The sequence below is a fragment of the Microcebus murinus genome, chromosome 1, assembly GCF_040939455.1.
Source record: "Microcebus murinus isolate Inina chromosome 1, M.murinus_Inina_mat1.0, whole genome shotgun sequence".
Classification (NCBI taxonomy): Eukaryota; Metazoa; Chordata; class Mammalia; order Primates; family Cheirogaleidae; genus Microcebus; species Microcebus murinus.
The window spans coordinates 26,372,077-26,392,094 of NC_134104.1; the positions used below are offsets into that span (position 1 = coordinate 26,372,077).

General features: G+C 33.9%; 1 protein-coding gene across 7 annotated transcripts in view; it reads right to left on the reverse strand.

Moving 5' to 3' along the window:
• Window positions 1–20,018, reverse strand: part of USP25 (ubiquitin specific peptidase 25) — a 137,256-nt gene that overhangs the window by 107,920 nt on the left and 9,318 nt on the right. For 4 of the 7 annotated variants that reach the window (XM_012786013.3, XM_012786011.3, XM_012786008.3 and 1 more), the window contains exons 2-4: window positions 9,269–9,346; window positions 5,551–5,695; window positions 1,193–1,276 (exon numbers count right to left, since the gene is read on the reverse strand). In XM_012786013.3, coding sequence (XP_012641467.1) covers window positions 1,193–1,276; window positions 5,551–5,695; window positions 9,269–9,346 — 307 coding nt within the window. The remainder of the gene's footprint in view (window positions 1–1,192; window positions 1,277–5,550; window positions 5,696–9,268; window positions 9,347–20,018) is intronic. The other 3 variants (XM_012786014.3, XM_012786012.3, XM_012786010.3) reach the window with 1 other exon arrangement.

A 20,018-nucleotide genomic window follows, 5' to 3' on the forward strand; every position in this document is an offset into this window, starting at 1 on the left:
GTTGAACAAATAAAGACTTTGCAATAGGGATAAAAATTACTGAGTCATCTTCATAGTGGAACTAATTAGAAGACTTGAGAACATATCCTCTAACCATCCAAAATTTTTGTGAAAGGATAAATAGCATAAGTTATCATGTTAAAAGAAGACGTAAAAGCAAGAAGACATTCACAATGTAAATTGTTTCCTCCCATTCTCCCCTGCCATCAGTCAGCTTACTTAAGATGTTCTAACTTTTCTAATCTTCTCACTACTAAATTCAGATTTTCTAAAACAGTGTTGCAGTGATAACAGAAACATACCATAATCTGCACTGTCCAATATCATAGCCACTAATGCTGAGGTTTTCAAATGCATTCAGTGTAACCAAGGAACTGAATTTCAGTATTTGAACAGCTCAGCTCTAAATAGTCTAGATCTGTGTTTAATAATAGCCACTAAAATTATAATGGCAGCACTGGTAAGTAAGGAAAGTGAGTATTAAGAGAGTCATTCCAGAGTTTTGTCATCAATACTATTATGTTTTTCAACTTGGATTATGAAAATGCTGAATATTCCATATTAGTCAACAAATTGTACAAAGGACCATGGCTATCAGTCTGCACAAAAACTAAAGAATATTCATAAAGTTATACAAGTCATTCTATATACAGTTCATATCTAATAGAATTCAGCTAACCAGTTTGAAGTTCCTAATTACATCTAATGAGTTATAAGTAATTTTCATACCATTAAGCATCAGTTTTAAGTTTAACTTTGATTTTGGCAAATCATCAAAAGAGATGTATTAGAAATTTCTATGGAAAAAAGATTTAAATTTCATTGCATTATTTTTTTCTATCTGAAAAAATAATAAATTTGGGGAATAAAAAAATATCAGTGTTCAATTAATTAAATTCCAAACTACCATAGTAGGTTATCCTCAGTAGGGATAGGGGCACTAGTATGGTACATATTTATCACTTGATCCTTAAATCACCATTAGTCTGTCCAAGCAATATAACCATACCCAGAATTCTAGGACAGAACCTCAACGTCTTTCCAAATGATTCAAGTTGTTTTTAGGGAAAAAATACAATGATTATAAATTTTTGAAGAGTCTATCACTTAATACTCATTCCAATGTGTTACACTAATTTCTCTAAAACTTAAGTCAATATGTGGTATTACTTTCTATGTTAAAATTACCTACCCAAATCCCTCTTATCTTTTGATCCATATTTTGATTGCTCAATTGTAGCACATCTTGTTCTGGTAGGCATATACTGTTTTTCTCCTGTTTTAAAAAAGTTCAAAAGAATTTAATGGTCAAGAAATAAAGAATATTACTATTAGATCTCAAATAGGGCAAAGCCTTGTATGGTCATGTCTATGACAGAGTCTGCCAAAATACAAAAACTTTGCAGAATCTGTCCTCTGACTATTAAGTACATCTATAATGCTCAAAACCTTACACTGTGTCCTAGTCCCATTTTCATTAATATTTTTGACTGCAAAATTCCAAAACAATTTTATTGCCAATTTAAGCTGGGGGCAGGAGGAATTCATTTAACAATCTACCAGGTCTAGTCTGGACAGGAAAGCCAGGTGATGAAAGAAGTTGCCTAGAATATTTGCTTATTATACTACAAATGATTTCAGCCTTTTCCCAGACTCAACAGAGTTAAATTACAGTATGGAATGCTACCAAAGTAACATAAAGACACCAGGTACACTACTTCTAAATTCCTTGTTATGTAGAGCAGCAGTCCTCAACCTTTTTGGCATCAGGCACCAACTTCATGGAAGACAATTTTTCCATGGACAGGTGTCAGGAGATGGCTTCGGGATGATTCAAGTGCATTACATGTATTGTGCAGTCAAACCTTTCCACCAATGATAATCTGCATTTGTAGCCACTCCCCAGAGCTAGCAAGACTGCCTTAGCTTTGTCTCTGATCAGCAGGCACTAGATTCTCATTAAGGAGCATGCAACGTGGATCCCTCACATGCACAGTTTACAGTAGGGTTTGTGCTCCTATGAGAATCTAATGCTGGCCCTGATTTGACAGGAGGCAGGGCTTATGCTGTGACCCAGGCAAGCAACAGGGAGCGACTGTAAACACAGATGAAGCTTCTCTCGCTGGCCTGCCACTCACCTAGTGCTGAGCAGCCTGGTTCCTAGCAGGCCAGGGACCAAGGAGTGGGAGGGGTGTTGGGTACCACAGATATACAGAGTACAAGCTTTCCTTGAAATGTTTCTTGTTTTTCTCAAAAGTGAAAGGTAAAAATACACTAAAAAGGCATATGATTCTTCTACTAACTACTGAAAATGTAATTACTTGTTCAATATTAAATGATGGCTCACAAACATAAGTGCTCTTCAAATCAAGTGACATAATTTATTTTAGTCTCTGATATATCAGACATACATAAATGAAAATTTCTCCACAAGCTCCAAATATAACTTGTAAGGGATACTAGTTTAAAAACTGAATTTTTCTAGTCACCAAAATAATTTTTTAAATGTGTTTTATTCCTTCTAAAAGAGACACTCAATTGTAAGCAGTTATATTGCAGCTTATATCAAGGAAATATATGTATTTAGTATTAAAAATTTTTATTTCAAAATAAAGATGTTTTATCAGTACTACAATTAATAGATGATACATTTAAAAGTCAGCATGACTCTCTTTATGCTTTAGAACTGATTGTAAGAAATTTCATACTTTCAAAAGAAAAAAATGACTAAAAATAAAAATCCCTGCCATATTTGAAAGAATTAAGTTAAACTATAATCAACTCTCAAATAACAATGTATTTCATATAAAACTGAGAAAATGCTCAAGAAGTGTTTTTGTATCTACAACAATCCCTTGAAAACTTCCTCACACTGTGATCATTTTATTATTCTACATTCCTACAGCATTTACACAAATTTTTTCAGTAGAGGCCTGCATTTGAATATATATTCATTTGCAATTATTTCCTATCTTTCCTTCCCACATGTAAATTTTAGCACTCTGGTCCAAGAATTAAAAGTACACAGATTTCATTTCTTCTCAACAGTAATTGCACAATAATCTAAAGAGAGAGTTTTTTTAAATACCTGCTGAATGCACAACATCTGCTTACCTTCTCAGTTTTAGACCACGTATACTGTATTATGACACAGTGTTACACTGTCTAAATTTAAGTGCTGAATCGGGGTTATTTCCTAAAGGCAGCTATACTTCTAAGAACTTTATAAAACATGGCACAACTATGTTAAATGCAAAAGTACTATTGTTTTTCCATCAGCTATTTCTTTTCCAGTTTGATACTGATACTATCATAATACAATCACCACATTAAATTTCTACAACAGTTTGCTTCTCAATCTCGAACCAACTTTATGGATACACTATCCCAATTAGCATCCTGATTAAAAAGGTAGCATGTTTTATAGATAAAGAAACCACAACAGAAAGCAATTTACTCGAGACAACAATCAGTTGAGATGAAATCAAAAACTCCATTTCTCTACCTTTTATTTCAAGTGGAAAATAAAATTACTTAGTGAATTATTTTTCAAGAGATACATATACACAAAAAAATTTTTAATAATCAGCAAATGAGACACATGTCTTCTGAAATTAGGTCACCTTCTCCCTAAGGGCATCTACTCAAATTTCATTTTGTCTTCCATAACAACATCATTATTCCTTATCTAAAGTCTTGAACATGTGTTAACATTTGGCTTAAGTACACGGCAAATATGATATCTTCTCTTATTTCTAACTCTTATAATCCAAATTTTCCCCTTTAGACACAAATAATGCTACCTCACGTCACAAAGTGTACTGTCTATATTGAGTTCACAGCTACCTTTCTAAAATCTTTTTATCCTTTCAACTAGAACACTTAACTGTGTTTAGTCAATTTCTTATTTGCTTCACTGAAACCAATAGCCTTTACAATTATCCTTTTCTTTTTTCCTTTTACTACCTAACTAGTTTCTTTTTCCCCCTCAAATCTCAGAACCTTGAAAGATGAGATGTTATTCTCAAATGCTCATTATTATCATATTTATACCACTTCTGTTTTCCAATTTCTTGCAGCAAGCTTCTCAACCTCATTCCCTTTTCTTTGGTCTTGAAAGGGCTTTTCTATACACATTAACAAAAATAACCCAACAAACATTTTTGAGCACCATGATGTTCAAGCAAATAATTTCAAAATAACATAGTTCTCATTAAGACAGAAGTATGCCCTGGATGCTGGAGAAGCACTTAGTCCAAGCTACAAGCCACTGAAAACATTCTTCAGAAAACAGCTCCTGAACTAAATCTTTTAAAACCAGAATAAATTAGATTAGAAAAGGGAAGGCCATAGGGGATTCCAGACAAAAGAAATAGCAAGTGTAAAGACAGAAAAAATAAGTAACATGGGTGTATAAGAACCTCAGGCTGCTCTGTATTACCACAGTGTAAAATGAGAGGAGGAAAGCAGTGGAAAATGAGGCCAGAGATGTGGACAGGGGCCAAGTCACAGTCTGTCTTGAACTTGGACATAAGTAAGTGGGTGTGTCTCACATATACAAAGCTTCTCTCATCACCTATTAACTGTGAGAGAGAGGAGCATTCCAGCTTTGGCTTACATAATATCACTTGTGAAGCAAAAATACCAAGATTACCATGAAAATTGGAAATTAAAATATTTTATCAAAAAACATTAAACAGTGTTTAATGTCAATCAACACATATAAACAGGTATGTGAATAGGCTCTGTCTAATTGTTTCCTAACTTTGAGATGGTCTATAAACAAAATCAGAAATTCTTTTCAAATACATGTTAATAATCAAACTTTGCAAATCCATAATGTATAAAAATAGATATTTTATATAGTACAATTATTAAATTATGAGATAGGAAGGTAGCTGAACATATTTTTAAAAACTCTAAGTGCTACATAAGCATAAAGTATTCATATCATGAAGAAAAACTAAAGTCCCATGTAAAATCTTCTATGTGTGTGTGTGTGTGTGTGTGTGTGTGTGTATCTCCAAAATATTTTTTCCAAGGCCTTTTGTTTTGTTTCATTTGGGATGAAAGAGGATTTTGTTACACAGTATTAACTTTTTCCCCAAATCTTTATTTAGAAGAGGGTGAGAGATACGGAAAATTGTGTTAAATAGTAAGCCTGTCAGTAATTAGATATAATACTTTTCCTTCAAAAGTAATACTAAGCCCTCTAACAACACTTAAAATCCACAAAACAAATGATTATGCCCATTTAAAATTCAAGGAATTCTTCCTTTTATGAATATGACAACTGTAGCTGTTCCATATTTCAAAGCAACAAATACTACATGAAATATTCTATGAAACGATACATAAAATCTTTTCCTTTGAATCTGAAAACAATATAACAAAGCTAATAAAAATATATCCTCCTTTCAACTACACTAAAAAGAATCATGGTTAAAGTAGTTCTTTATTTGTTCTTAACTTCTGCTTAAGCAAAATTCTTACCAGGAAAAATTTTCAGTATGTTTCTATTAAAATAGTAAGAAACAAAAGAAAACTTACTTGTGTCTGCTTGGCTTCCCACACTGATGTATCTATCATTGCCAGGAAGTGCTGTTTGGTAGTAAGTTGTCTCCTCTTGCTGAGGAGTCTTAGCATTCTTCGCAGTAAGGAAAGCCACTGCCAACTCCAAGTTTCCATTACTATCCTTCAAATATCAAGACAGGAACATCAAATGTTTTGGAATAATTCCATATACTGTAGTAAATTCTTTTTCAATTTTTTGCATAATAACTAATACTTTATATCAAAAATCACTTTCAGATTTGAAATTATTCGTGATTCTAATTTTATTGTGTAAATTAATTCATCATACACAAAGTATACTATACCAACAGTAATTCCTTTACTAATTAAAACTAATAATATAATATGAAAATCAACTCTCTAATTGCTTAGCTTTTCATTACTTTCCTATCTGCTTAATAAAAGTCAATCACAAACTTAAATTTTTAAACAAATAAATAAACTAAAAAACTGCTTTCTGGAACTTGCCATACAAAAGTGTATAAAATGAATATTTAAAATATTAATATTACTTCTGCAAACAAGGACACTAAAAGATATTCCTTTTAATTTGGGTATTAGATACATACCTTGGGGTAACTTAACAAGAAAAATGTCAAGGACTCATAGGAAGAAAATAGCAAAATATACTGAAGCTTGATAGTATGGAGAGACACACAGAACTCTAGACAGAAATACTCAGTACAATCAAGATGACAATCCTAACCCAAATTAAATATATACATTTTACACAGTGCTCATAAAAAACATACCAAGACAAATTTTTTGTAAAGTTCATTTAAAAGAAAGCAGATGCTAGAATAAGAATTTTTATTTTTATTTATTTATTTTTTATTTCAGAATATTACTGGGGGCCGGGCAAGGTAGCTCACTCCTGTAATCCTAGCACTCTGGGAGCCTGAGGCGGGAGGATCGCTCAAGGTCAGGAGTTCAAAATCAGCCTAAGCAAGAGCAAAACCCCATCTCTAACTAAAAATAGAAAGAAATTAATTGGCCAACTAAAAATACATATAGAAAAAATTAGCCAGGCATGGTGGCGCATGCCTGTAGTCCCAGCTACTCGGGAGGCTGAGGCAGAAGGATTGTTTGAGCCCAGGAGTTTGACTTTGCTGTGAGCTAGGCTGATGCCACGGCACTCTAGTCCAGGCAACAAAGTGAGACTCTGTCTCAAAAAAAAAAAAAAAAAGAATATTACTGGGGTACAAATGTTTAGGTTACATATATTGCCTTTGCCTCGCCCAAGTCAGAGCTACAATTGTGTCCATCCCCCCATAAGAATTTTTAAAATAGCAAAATTATGATAAAAGACTTGCCCAGTTAATATCTTTATATTCTCTATATGGTTGATAATAAATAAATAAAATATAACACTAGCTCTAATACAACTAACTGAAACAACACAGGAAATCAGATATTCATAATGAAGCTATCTTTTTAACAGAAAGCAAAAACCTGGAAGGCTGTGTAGGCCCTAAGAACTTAAGCATATATACAGGAATGTGACAGAAAGCCAGTGGAGGGTTTTAGAAAGGAATGACATGGCATATGGACTTACATTTTAAAAGGTTCACTCTGGTTATGTATTAAGAAACATTATTTGCTATCTATTATATGTGTGAAGTAATAGAAGTAGGATCAGGATTAATACAAAATTTGAGGCTCAAGTAACTAGAAGAATGACGTCCACAAAATCTACCCCAACTGTAGTTCTAGCAGCCAGTGAGGAGAGAGAAGAGTGCAGTTTGAAAAGCATCACTACCTTCAAGTATGTTACCTTTCACAATCACTCTAAGATTCTTAAATGACTCATACGAAATATAGGCATAACACACTCTATTGTTAGATAAGTAAACTAATCATAAAATAAGTTGTAATAATGATGACTAACATTTATTGAGCATTGAGCACTTCATATGCCAAGAAATGTGCCAAGTGTTTTTCACATACTACCTCATATAAAAAACTAAATGAGGCAGGAATTTACACAAATTGAAGGTCATTTGCTTTATAGGACTAAAAATAGATGTTCAAATTAAAAGTGCTGAAATTGTTAATAATCAATACACTGTATTGCCCAAAAGTAGACTCCTTGTCAGTATATTACTAAAAGAGTCAACTCATTATGAAATATCTTACAAATTTATAATGGGCAACAATTAAGGTTAAATACACTGTTTTCCCCCAGCTATTGGTAATTGAAACAAAAGTTTGGAAAAAAAACAAAAACCCTATGCTCATACAACTTTCATCAAAGGAAATATGGACAAGACTTAATTGGTCCTATATGTTTCCCAAGTTAAAAAAAATAGTGAATTCTCCAAACTTACCCTGGCAAGGTGATAGGTTGTAGCCTGACACTCAGCGATATATAATGCATGGGAAAAGTACTTTCTGAAAATGGACATGGAAGGATTTAATCATGCTATTTACCAGAATAAAGAAGGGGCTAGCAATCATTTAAATGTAATAATCATAAAAATTGAGGTGTGACACTTCTGCTTCTTCTCCAAATACTTACAGTAGCTTCATGAGCCCTCCATTAATGTTCTAAACAGTACTTTTTTATCATTTGCCAGATCAGGAAATAAAGTGAAGCAAAGCTTTTAGTAAAAGAAGTAGAAATCAAGTGTGTCACCCTGGCAACAGGCTGCTTTAGTTTCTATTCCAGGCTCCTCCACATATTAGCTGTGTGATCCTGGGTGAGTTACTTTTAACCTCTGTTTCCTCAGAGTCAAAATGGGAATGAAAATACTACTTATCTCATAGAGTTATTATGAGGAGGAGCTAGCCCACATAAATTACTTAAAATAATGCCTGGTACTAGTAAGTGTTTAATAAGTGCTAGTCGTTACCATTATGATGATTTTGATTACAATCATCTGAAAAATAAATTATTTCTAGAACCAATAAAGAACTTTTGGCTCAGAATTCAGAATTACCTAATTAACTTTGTCTCTCATGAAGCAAGTTCCAAAAGATTGGAGCTGTGTATACGACTATAACAGCAAAAATGCTATACTGTTTTCAGCCTTTAGTAGCAATATACAAATAATCTTAAAATACTGTTCCATTTCCTGAATAGCCTTCATTCACTTTATCTTTTTCAAAGGGAATATCCATGTGATTTAATTTATCTGAGTATCTCTGTGTGGAAATGAGGTTACAACTAAGATATTTCCAAATGATGCACTTTATTTGTTGCATATACTGAAAAGTTTGAAGTTGAATGTACTTAAGGTATAACTAGTTGAATGGGAAGTCAATTTATATTTTTCCATTTTGGGAGAAAAAAATGGGAGAAAAGCTTTTGGCCCTCTATTAATTTTCTACTTTTCTGTTTTCCTCCACATCTTCTTTTAACCCACCCTACCCTGCAATCCATTTAATTCTAAAATCACAGTCGTAGAGTAAAATCATCCATTGAAATTAGGATTCACATCCCACCATTTTGCCTAAAAAGCATTTCATATATACGGAGAATATCTGTCACTTAAAGGCATTGTAGGAACATTAGACTGTTGAAAGCTAACATGCTCAAAATTTCAGTGTGTTAAGTGAGGATCTTACTTTGTAGAAGTCCATTCCTATCTCTCTACTACTACTATTTGGTATAATTTAACTCAACTTTGAAAGACGGTATGTACTAGAGATAAGGATACACCACAAACTGTATGTCATAATATAGAGGCCATACCTTCAAGGCTTGCTGTAGTATCTGGGTGTCATTAATCCCAGTAATTTCTCTCAGCTGATTCAAAAACGTCTGTTGGTGCTAGCAGGAAGGGGAAAAAAACAAAATCATTACACTCTGAACTCAAAATATACAAGGGGAAGAAAATAAATGACCTTTGGGTTAAAAAAAAAAAAGAACAATAAATACAGAATATAGTAAACTACAGTTAAAAAAAAAAAAGAAAAGAAAAGAAAAATAGAACTTGAGAGAGACTAACCAAACCTTAATGTTTTAGAATGAACCATTCTGTGGAAAGCCCTTATTCCATTTTCATGTTTCCAAAAGGAAACTTCTTTATATTACTACCCAAGAAATCTTACTGAATTAACAGTTTCTGTCCCATTCCTCACCACTTCATTTATGCCTCCCAACAAGAAAAGGAGTCATTTGCACATTGGCTAAACCCTAGGAGAACATCATCTAGGGTGTTTGAAAAAGCCATGCTCTTGGCAGGCCATTACATCATGGCCATACTAAGATCTATTCAAAGAAAAAAGAGGATCATTTCATTCTCCAATTTAACTGTCATAGATCCTAAACTGAATAGACCAGTTGCCCCCATTTGTTTCAGTCTTCTTTCTATCCTTCTTGTCTATATAAATCAATTACAGTCTATTGGAGAGGAATATAGAAGGATAGGACTCCACTATCACACCCTCCCCTGATCTTTCCTTAAAAAGAACCAAGTTCCTCCCTACACTTGTGTATTTCTTAAAGCCAGTTCTCAGAAACTATAAAATAGTACGAAAAAATAAAGAAATAACAATGGATATGCCAGGAAAAACAAGCCCAGCCACCAGAATACATTAGGATCTACTGAAATCTTTTTGGAAAATGTTTGATATTTATCTCAGTAATAAGTCAGTTGAGACTCTTCAATGAATGCTAAAACTACTGAGTGAAACTTTGATGAAAAAGAGAGTATTTACAAAGTTTCAAACTCCCTGCCTACAAATTATAAAGAGAGAAAGAATAACTTTACAGTGAAAACCTAACAGTCACCATCTTAACCAAGGGATCAGAGTTAATATTAATAAAGACAAAACGGCAGTGTGAGCCTGACACAATAGAGCCTGTGATCTAGCCCTGCCAAAATGCATGACCTAAATCTACTCTTGAAGAAGCATCAGACAAACCAATCTGAGAGATATTTGTATAAAATAATTGTTCTATTATCTTCAATAATGTCTATATCATGAAAGAAAAAGAATCAGTCTCCACATTAAAGGAAATAAAAGAGGCAAGGCAACCAAATGCAATATAGCCTGACTCCATCTCATACCAAATTCTGCACAGGATATTATAGGGACAACTGCAGAAATGTGAACACAGACTGTTTAGTAATCACATTGTATTAATATTAAATAACCGAATTTTATAACTACAGTATGGTAAGAGAATATTTTTTCTTAGGAAATAGACATTGAAGTATTTACGTGGTAAAGGCATGATGTGGGCAATTTACTCTCAAGTGTTTTAGGAAACAAACTAAGTTACAGAAGTTCTTTGTACTAGTTTTGCAACTTTAAATTTGAACTTATTTTAACATAAAAAGTTTTTAAATGTTCTGCATTCAGATTTGTTTATGTTAAAACTTTAAAATGTGCATTTCAAAACATGCTTGACAATTTCAATATGCATAACATATATACCCCAAAATTAAAAGCCCTAAACAAATTACATGAAAGTTTAAAATAAGGCAGGTATCAATTAGAAACTATATTCAGCTATATGTAACAGACTCCCATCTAAATAGTAGCTTCAACATTCTGGAGTGCCCCTTCCCATCCCCTGAAAAGATTACACAGCCTGTGCTAGCCTTCCGATTCTCCCATCCCTATATTCACTACCCACACCCTTTGCCACTTTTCACTTCCTGCCACTAAAAACATAGCATATTTCTTTGTGGCACTGATGATGGGCTTAAACCAATGGCATATTAGCAGATAGCATGCAAAGAGACATAAAATGCACTTGCATGGTTGGGCTTGCCCTGTTGAACTTCTGCAACTTCCATAAGAATGTGACCTAGGTAGGCCACTTGCCTTGAAAGAGACACATGAAAAGCCAAGACAGCCACCCAGCAAACCTGTGAACATGGTGACAACATTTCAGTATGCCACTGGATTTTGAGGTGGTTTGTTATAACAATAGTTGACTGATACAGGATGCAATAAGAATACTGAGTATTTTATGAAGAGAAAGCAGGTCTTTGAAATTATGATATGGTTTTTTGGTGTTTTGTTTACCTTTTACTATAAAGCCAACTAAATATCCTAGGAACAAACCCAGGTGTATCTCCAGCATGGTTTGTGTTTTCATATTTTCATAAATTTTTTACTGAAATGAAACAATGAAGAGAAAAAATCGGAAAGGGGTAAGAAAGGTGAGTAGAAAAGAAAATAAAGGTAAAAGAATTTTCTTAGCTAAGTTAGCAAGAAATGGGAAAGAGATCAAGAGGTAAACAATAAGAAAAATTCTAACTTTAAGGTAGAGAAGCCACCTCATTTGTAAAGTTTTCCCCTTTGTTACTGGCATCCTCCGGTTGTGCTTTTTCTGTCTTTGAAACTCTCCACTTTCATTTCCTCCAATTATTAACACTTTTCATTTCTGCTATTTCTGTTGTGATGAAGGCCCTGGTTTGACTTTCAAGGTGTATATCTTCCCATTTCTCTAACTTCCAATCTGTCCAATATATCCTGGTCCTCAATTAGAAGCATCCTGTGTATGGTTCTCTCCTCGGCTAGCAATTTCAGATCCAAGGTTGATCAAATCCAATCATGCCCATATCTAGAGCTCCTTTCCTGAGCCCCAAGGTCCTTCTTGTATGGATATCTTTATCTACTAAAGTATAGGGAGGTGAGTTCAACACGTATGCATCGCTGAACCAAGACAGGAAAGAAACAACATCCAAAGACATACAGTTGCTTGCAAACATCACAAAAATTAATAAGAAGCTAAAACTATATGCAAGCCTTCAGACTCCTTCCTCAATGTTATTTTTACTGTACAATTACATCCTTAAGTGTCTACTATGTGTAAAATACAGTACTATACACTTCCGGGATAAAGAGGTATTGGCAATTTCAATAAAAATTAAGAATCAGACTGTTTCACAGATCCTTTCCCTCCCCAGTTGATCCTACCTAACTTTGGGTCTTTTTATTGTCTTATTTCAGTAAAAATAGCAGTGTACTTAACATCAGTATAACTTTTTGAGGATGCAAAAAAGACATCATTGGCCTAAGTCAAGGAAAGAAGATAACCATTTATTATGCTCTTGCTGTATAACAATGTTGAGGCTCAGAAAACAATAACCCAAAGTATGGCATTTTGGCTTGCTGATTGCTTTGAACAAAGGAGACTGACAGGCCTCAGAAATAAGCTTCAGAACCAACATCCCTTGCTGACATTTACTGACTTCCCTCCTTTCCCTTAGAAAGCACAGGGAGGGGCTCTTTCTGAAGTTCCCTTAACTGACAGAGAGAATTTCATCCAGAAGAAATGAAATTGTATTAGACCCCTTCCCTGGAATCTACATTAACAAGATAAGATTAACTCCTAGGGCAAGAGAGGAAAAGTCACCATGCCCAGACAGATTTTTCACCTATTATTTCAACTATTCTTCTAAAGGCTATTCCCTGAGAAACTACCTACATAAAGCCACCTTTGTCTGCAGTGCAGTTCTGTCTCTCATCTTCCCATAACTTTGTTGCCACCTCCCCCAGAGCCCAGAGGAACTTTACGCCAGGCTATTATCTGCAATTTGGGCCTACTCATTTCTCCTAAAAAAAAAAAAAAATCATTTATTTTTCCTCTAAAATTGCCTGCATCCCCCACTTCTCTATCCTCTATGAAGAGAACATTTAAGCCTCAATCATCTGGCCCTTCTTTGAGTCTCAAATTTGGTGTGGCTCTTGTGCACATTTGCATGTCAATAAATTTGCATGCATTTTCTCTTGTTAATCTGCTTACTGTCAGTTTACTTCAGCACTCAATTGAACCTTCAGAAAGAAAGTTTAAACTTCCCTATACCAGACTGTTTTAAATGCTTCCGGTATATAATTTCATTTTATGTATATATATACACACACACCCACACACACACAACACGCACATCCTCTAGGAAGTTACTCTCGTTTTAAGCTAACAGAGACTTCAAGAGATTAGTTAAGTGCAGAGATGGGAATAAAATCAAGTTTTTCAAATGCCACAACCTATGTCCTTTCTGTATTTTCTCAACTTTCTATCTGACACTGGAGATTAAAGATTCAGTAAAAAATGAAAACTCAGTGCAAAACTGCACTATTATGTTGACATAAAATACTCAGATAATGGTAAAAGACAACTAAAGCACCACTTAACTACAAGGCAGAAAAGATTTCCATCAAATGGTGAGTGACTCATAAGTCAGTCATTGACTCCTTTAACTGAATTTCCAAATATAAATGAAACTGGGTTCAAGGAAAGAAAGTCAGATGTTTCCATCCTCAGGGGGAAAAAGGCAACCCTTAGAATGACCTCTAAAAAAGCTTTCAAATTTTCTAAGACTAGAGAAAAAAAACAACATGATAGAAAATCCCATGGCACTCTCAAACTCTGGAATCAAGTGCAGTCAAGGAAACAAGTAGTAAGCATTTAAAAGTTACCTCACAAGGAGAGGGTTAATTCATCCTATAAACTGCCTTTAAAGTGAGCAACAACATACATATATCAAATACTTTCTGGATCTACCTGTTAACACTAAACTGCTCTGGTTCATGTTCTCTTACCATAACGAGAAACTTCTAAAATTCACTGACAGAATGTCAAGTACCTAACATGTCCTTCATGTTTATAAATCCAAACCTGCCTACCCAGCTATATAAAAAAAACTTAATCTCCTGACTTTTTGTTGTTGTTAATCTGTGATTTTGACCTTTCATTTCCCTTCAAAGGTAATATTCTGTGACCTCCCTGATGAATTTTCCTATAGTATTATCCTTCTGATAGCTCTTTAAGGGCCCTCTGCCTGCCACAGTCTCTATCTCCAGCCTCACCTTGCACTGCTTTCCCCCATCTTCTTCTTTCATTCAGGGTCTACAAAATACCATTCTCCTTCCTAAGGCACAGGGGTCTGCACATTCAGTTATTTTGTTGGATATTTTCCTGGCACTTACCACAGGTTACAATAAGACAATAAGCCCAAAAAAAGGCAAGGACTATGTTGTTCATCAGCTCATCACTGCACTCCTGGTACCTAGTACAATGCCTGGTACATGGTAGACAATCAAATATTGATTGAATAAATGAATACAGCAGAATATGCAGAGGTGAAATGGAGAAACATCACAAGACTTGAGCTCATCCACGGGAAAGGGGCACTAATTACTGAAGATGGGAATGCTGGAGCTCAGTACACAGCACCCCAAAATATGACCATAGGAGACCAGAATATGCCACTTCAAAATATATTTCTTTGGCATATCTTGAGCTGTTATTCTGAGAAAATACAGACACAGGCACAGCCCTGAAAAGCTGTCCTTTTGTAAAAAAAAAAAAAAAAAAAAAAAAAATATATATATATATATATATATATATATATATATATACACACACACATTAGTAAAAGTATCTGCATCAGTAAAAGGGCTGCTCTAGACAACTTTTACTACTTGAGAGACTTTTTATAAGGATAACAAGACATCGTTTATTCACCATACGTTTCCTCCCTTCAACCTGCCATAACTTATATTGCTACCACCCCCAGAAGCTACAAGCCCCTATTTCTTTCTGTAGCTCAAGATGTTACATAATCTTTAATTATCTGACCTTCTTCAACTGCATTTTGTGAGACTTCCATTAATATAAACACAATTAAAATTGGGGGGGTTTTTCCTGTTAATCTGCCTTATGTCAATTTAATTTGGAGCCCAGCCAAATAATTTAGAAGGGTAAACGGAGGGCATTTTTTTCTCCCCTACAGGAACAAGAAGCATACATAAATCAGGCCAACTAACTAATAAGTAAACTTCCAAACTCTTCTAGGTTCAAGCAGCGTAAATAAATCAGGCCCGTTTACTAAGCAAACTTGCTATACTCTCTTACATTAAATCTAGAATTGCACAGAAGGCTCCATTTCCTAGTTCTTGTCCTGTCAATCTTACTTGAAGGTTTGTGCAGAATACAATATTGCCGAAATTCTCTACTGCAAATCATCTATATAGTACTTCCATGAATGGCTCAGGTATGCTGTATTTCCTATAGCCACAAAGTGAAGAATCTTTTTGGGTTAACAACACTTTAGCATTAAGATAAATTATTCATATACTTTTACAGGCACATAAATCTGAAGGTATACTTTCTTATACCTTACTGTCTCCATTAAGGCCTAAAAATGCCAGGAATTCTGAATTTAAAAAAATCTCTTCCTGTGTTTGTATAGAATCCCAGAACTACAAACAATATTAAGAATTCATGTAATCCAGAGAAAAATACCTAAGAAAATAAATGAGATACTTTATGAGAAACAGCTAGCAAAGAGCAATGAATACAGCTGGTCCTAGATAAATGTTGATTTCTATTCTCCTTCACCTCAGAATTCTTCTCCCTACCTGTCACCCAACCTTTCAACCATATCTGCATCATGTCCATGTTCCTTAGAGAATTTCCCAACCCTACTAACAGCCAGATGAAAGAAATGCATCATAAATAGAAACTCTAAATGCAATTCTTCCAAAAAATAATGTTACACAGCACTATAAACTAAGTTCATACAGAGTTAAATACATTTCAGGGGGTGGAACACATCACCAGGAAACATGGTTTCTATAGGAACATGCATTTTCAATTTCAAACACCCAAATTGCAAAATCTTTAGGAACATAGTCTACTTTTAAATTAGAGTGTCTATAGTCCAAAAAACAAGTAAACAAAATTTTTATGAATCAAATCATATCATTGAGTTACCATATCTTCCATTTAAATGAAATATGTATTTGACTTGTTTTTGATGCTAATAATCAGATTCCTAATATATCTCTTTTATCAAATTAAATCTCCATGTATTTCTAGTTTCCATACTTAAATATACATAATTAACTTACAATACAAAAATAAGCTCCCATATGCTAATAAAACAAATATACTCTAAATAGAACTCTGAAATTAGAATATTATATAATTCCTAGCAGCTATCTGTGTCACAAACAATTCCTTAAAGCAAATACATACAGCTTTCGGTCATACTACCTACCTATATGATACACCCCTCAGAATATTAGAAACTCCATTTATCTAGATATAATTAATGAAGCATATGCTCTACACTACTTTCTTTCCCAGCCCCATAAAATAGCTATTGGCAAGAATGTCCAAACCTGAAGCATCTCAGTAAACTTCTCCCCCATCCGGGGGGCTTAAATCACAACCTCTCCAACAAGAATCAAATCTTAAAGTCCTTTGGCTTTGGGAGGGCCTCTCCCAAATTTACTTCTTCCTTTATTCTTCTGTTTACCCTATAGTAGTCAATCATCTGTTACTAGTCAACACTTCTTTATATTAAACGAGTGGTCCTCAAACTTTTTAAACAAGGGGCCAGTTCACTTACCCTCAGACCATTGGAGGGCCGAACTAGAGTTTAAAAAATACTATGAACAAATTCCTATGCACACTGCACATATCTTATTTTGAAGTAAAAAAACAAATGGGCAAAAACACCCACATGTGGCCCACGGGCCGTAGTTTGAGGACGCCTGTATTAAACCATTCCTGTTCTAATTTTTGTGTTTTCTGTGTCTTGATTGGATCCTAACTGATATAACTTCCTTAAAAGCAATGTTTGCATTCTAACAATATGTTAATAATGTAATTCTGTATTTTTAAAGAATAAATCTCAAAAAAATATTAGAAAGAAAAAAATTAACCATATATGCTGAGTTCCACCCTGAGCACATGTAAGGCACTGAAGATTTTATTAAGGCATAACTGATTAAATCATTGGCCACTGGTGACAACTCCTCCCTAGACCTCCCCACCAAAGTCATCTTATTAACATACAGAAGATAGTAAATTCCAAGGGTTTTAGGGGCTCTGTGCGAGGAATCAGGGAAAAACACCAAATATTTATTTTTTTATTATACCACAGCCAGCCACATAAAGCTACTAATAGACAATAGAAGGCACAAATCGTTTTATGTTTCATTGTCCTTGCTCTCTTTGCTCCACATAATAGCTTCACAAAGTGCCTATTTATCTTCAACAGTTCATTTCAATCATTACCTCCTCTACAAGTCCTTTCCTATTCTTCCTAGATCCTCTTAGTCCTAGCTATAATTACTTTATTTAACTTTCAGATCGTATGTGCATTTCTGGCTCAAACCACCACCAAACTAAATGCCGTGTGTGTATTACTTATTTCTCAATCTGCTTAAAATAAAGAAAGAATAAATAAGTCGATGGACATGATACTGAGTGGTGACTGGATTTAAGCAGAAATGTGTACTATGTAACCATGATTCCATCTGTGAAAAGCCACTGCACAACACAGAGACTCTGCCTCTTAAAAAAAAAGTCCAAGAATACCATTATAAAATAATGGTTATCAACTGAGTACCACAGTAACAGATACAGTATGGATGACAAATGAAATAAAATTTACCCCCAAGAGCTTAATAACATACTACAAGAATATCGCGAAACACATAATTTCCTTAGTTGAAGCTGCAAGTGTCAAATTAGCTTCTGCAAAACACTACCATCTGTGAAATTAAGTTAACCTTGTTATTCTGAATTTTCTTAGTTTTGTAGTTTTGGTTACATTTAAGTTATTGGTTGGTCTTCGTGCAGAAGAGCTATACAACAGAATGTAATCTATGCCTAGTTTATATTTAAGCATTTTCAGTAAAACTATAATAAAAATATTTTAATTCAAAGAAGAGTCCCTGACACATTTGAAAGGATCCCAAATCAAGGATAAAAAAATACTGTCATCAGGTGGAGTATTAATGGAGAAAAGAAGGAACTGTTCAATAAAGTTACTGGTTCTTCAGAGAGGAAAATGAATTTGAATAGCTACTCAAACAAAATGCAAAAATCAAATCCAAGTAAAATAAGACTTAAATGCCAAAGGCAAAACAAGAAAAAGATTAGAGGGCAAAAAATGACAATATCTTTATGAAATAGAGCATGAAAGTTCAAATGATAAAGGAAATTAATTACATATAAGACAAAATTAAAACTAAGAACTTCTATGTATGAAGACACCATAAAGAGAATAAAAAGACACCCTGAAAACAGGAAAAGATATCTGCAAAACACATATAGTATTGTCCCATTATCCACGATTTCACTTTCCCAGGTTTCAGTTACCTACAGTCAACCATGGTCTGAAGATATTAAATGGAAAATTCCAGAAATAAACGATTCATAAGTTTTAAGTTGTGCATTGTTCTGAGTATCATGATGAAATCTCACCCCATCCCATCCGAGACATGAATCATTCCTTTGTCCAGCATATCCACGCTGGATACACTACCTGCTCATTAGTTACTTAGCAGGCCACTCAATTACCAGATATTTTGAGAAAGAGACCACATGCACATAACGTTTATTACAGTATATCATTATAATTGTTCTATTTTATTATTAGTTATTGCTGTTAATCTTTTAAGGTGCTTAATTTATAAATTAAATTTTATCATAGGTATATATGTATAGGAAAAACATAGTATAATGGGGTTCAGTATGATCCGTGGTTTCAGGCAACACACTGGGGGTCTTGGAACATATCCCCATAAGTAAGGGAGGACTACAGTAAATGGAAAAACAAAAGTCATAGTTAGGCTATAAAGAACTACTTCAAATCAATAAGAAAAATGTTAATATCCCAAAGAAAAAAGACAAGAGAAACAAATGTGAATTTCACAGAAAAGAATCACAATGGTCCATAAATATATAAAAAGACAAATAGTTTATCAACAGTAGAATGGTTATGCTGTAGTATATCCAGAAGTATAAATGAACTACAACACAAAAATTTCAACAAAATGTTAGCAATCTAGGAATAGAAAGAAACTTCCTCAACCTTATAAAAGGCATCCACAAAAAGAAATCCAGCTAAAATCATACTTGATAGAAGACTGAATGCATTCCATATCTAATGGAGAACAAGGCAAGGATGCCTGTTATCACCCTTTCTATTCAACATTTTACAGAAGACTCCAAAGAATACAATAAAAAAGACATAAATATTATAAATAAAGAAAACTATTAGAATAAGTGAATTTAGGAAGGTCACAAAATACAAAAGTTTAATATAAAAAAATCAACTGTATTCTATTACACATACTAGGAAAGAACAATTGGAGTATAAAACTAAACAAGAAATATCATTTACAATAATATCAAAAAACATCAGCTCTAACAAAAGATATGCAAAGACCTTTAAAATACACTGTTGAAAAATTAAAGAAAACCTAAATAATGGAGAAATATAGTATGTTCTTGGACTGAAAGACTAAAATATTGTTAAGATGTCCATCCAGTCAGAATTGATCCACACATTCAACAAAATCCTATTCAAAAATCCCAGCAGGCTCTTTGTCCAACTGTACAAAGTGCTTTGGAATTTTATTTGGGAATGCAAAAAAGACCTAGAATAGCCAGAGCAATTTTTTAAACAAGAACAAACGTGAAGAACTTACATTTGCTAGAATACCCAGACCCAGCCCAG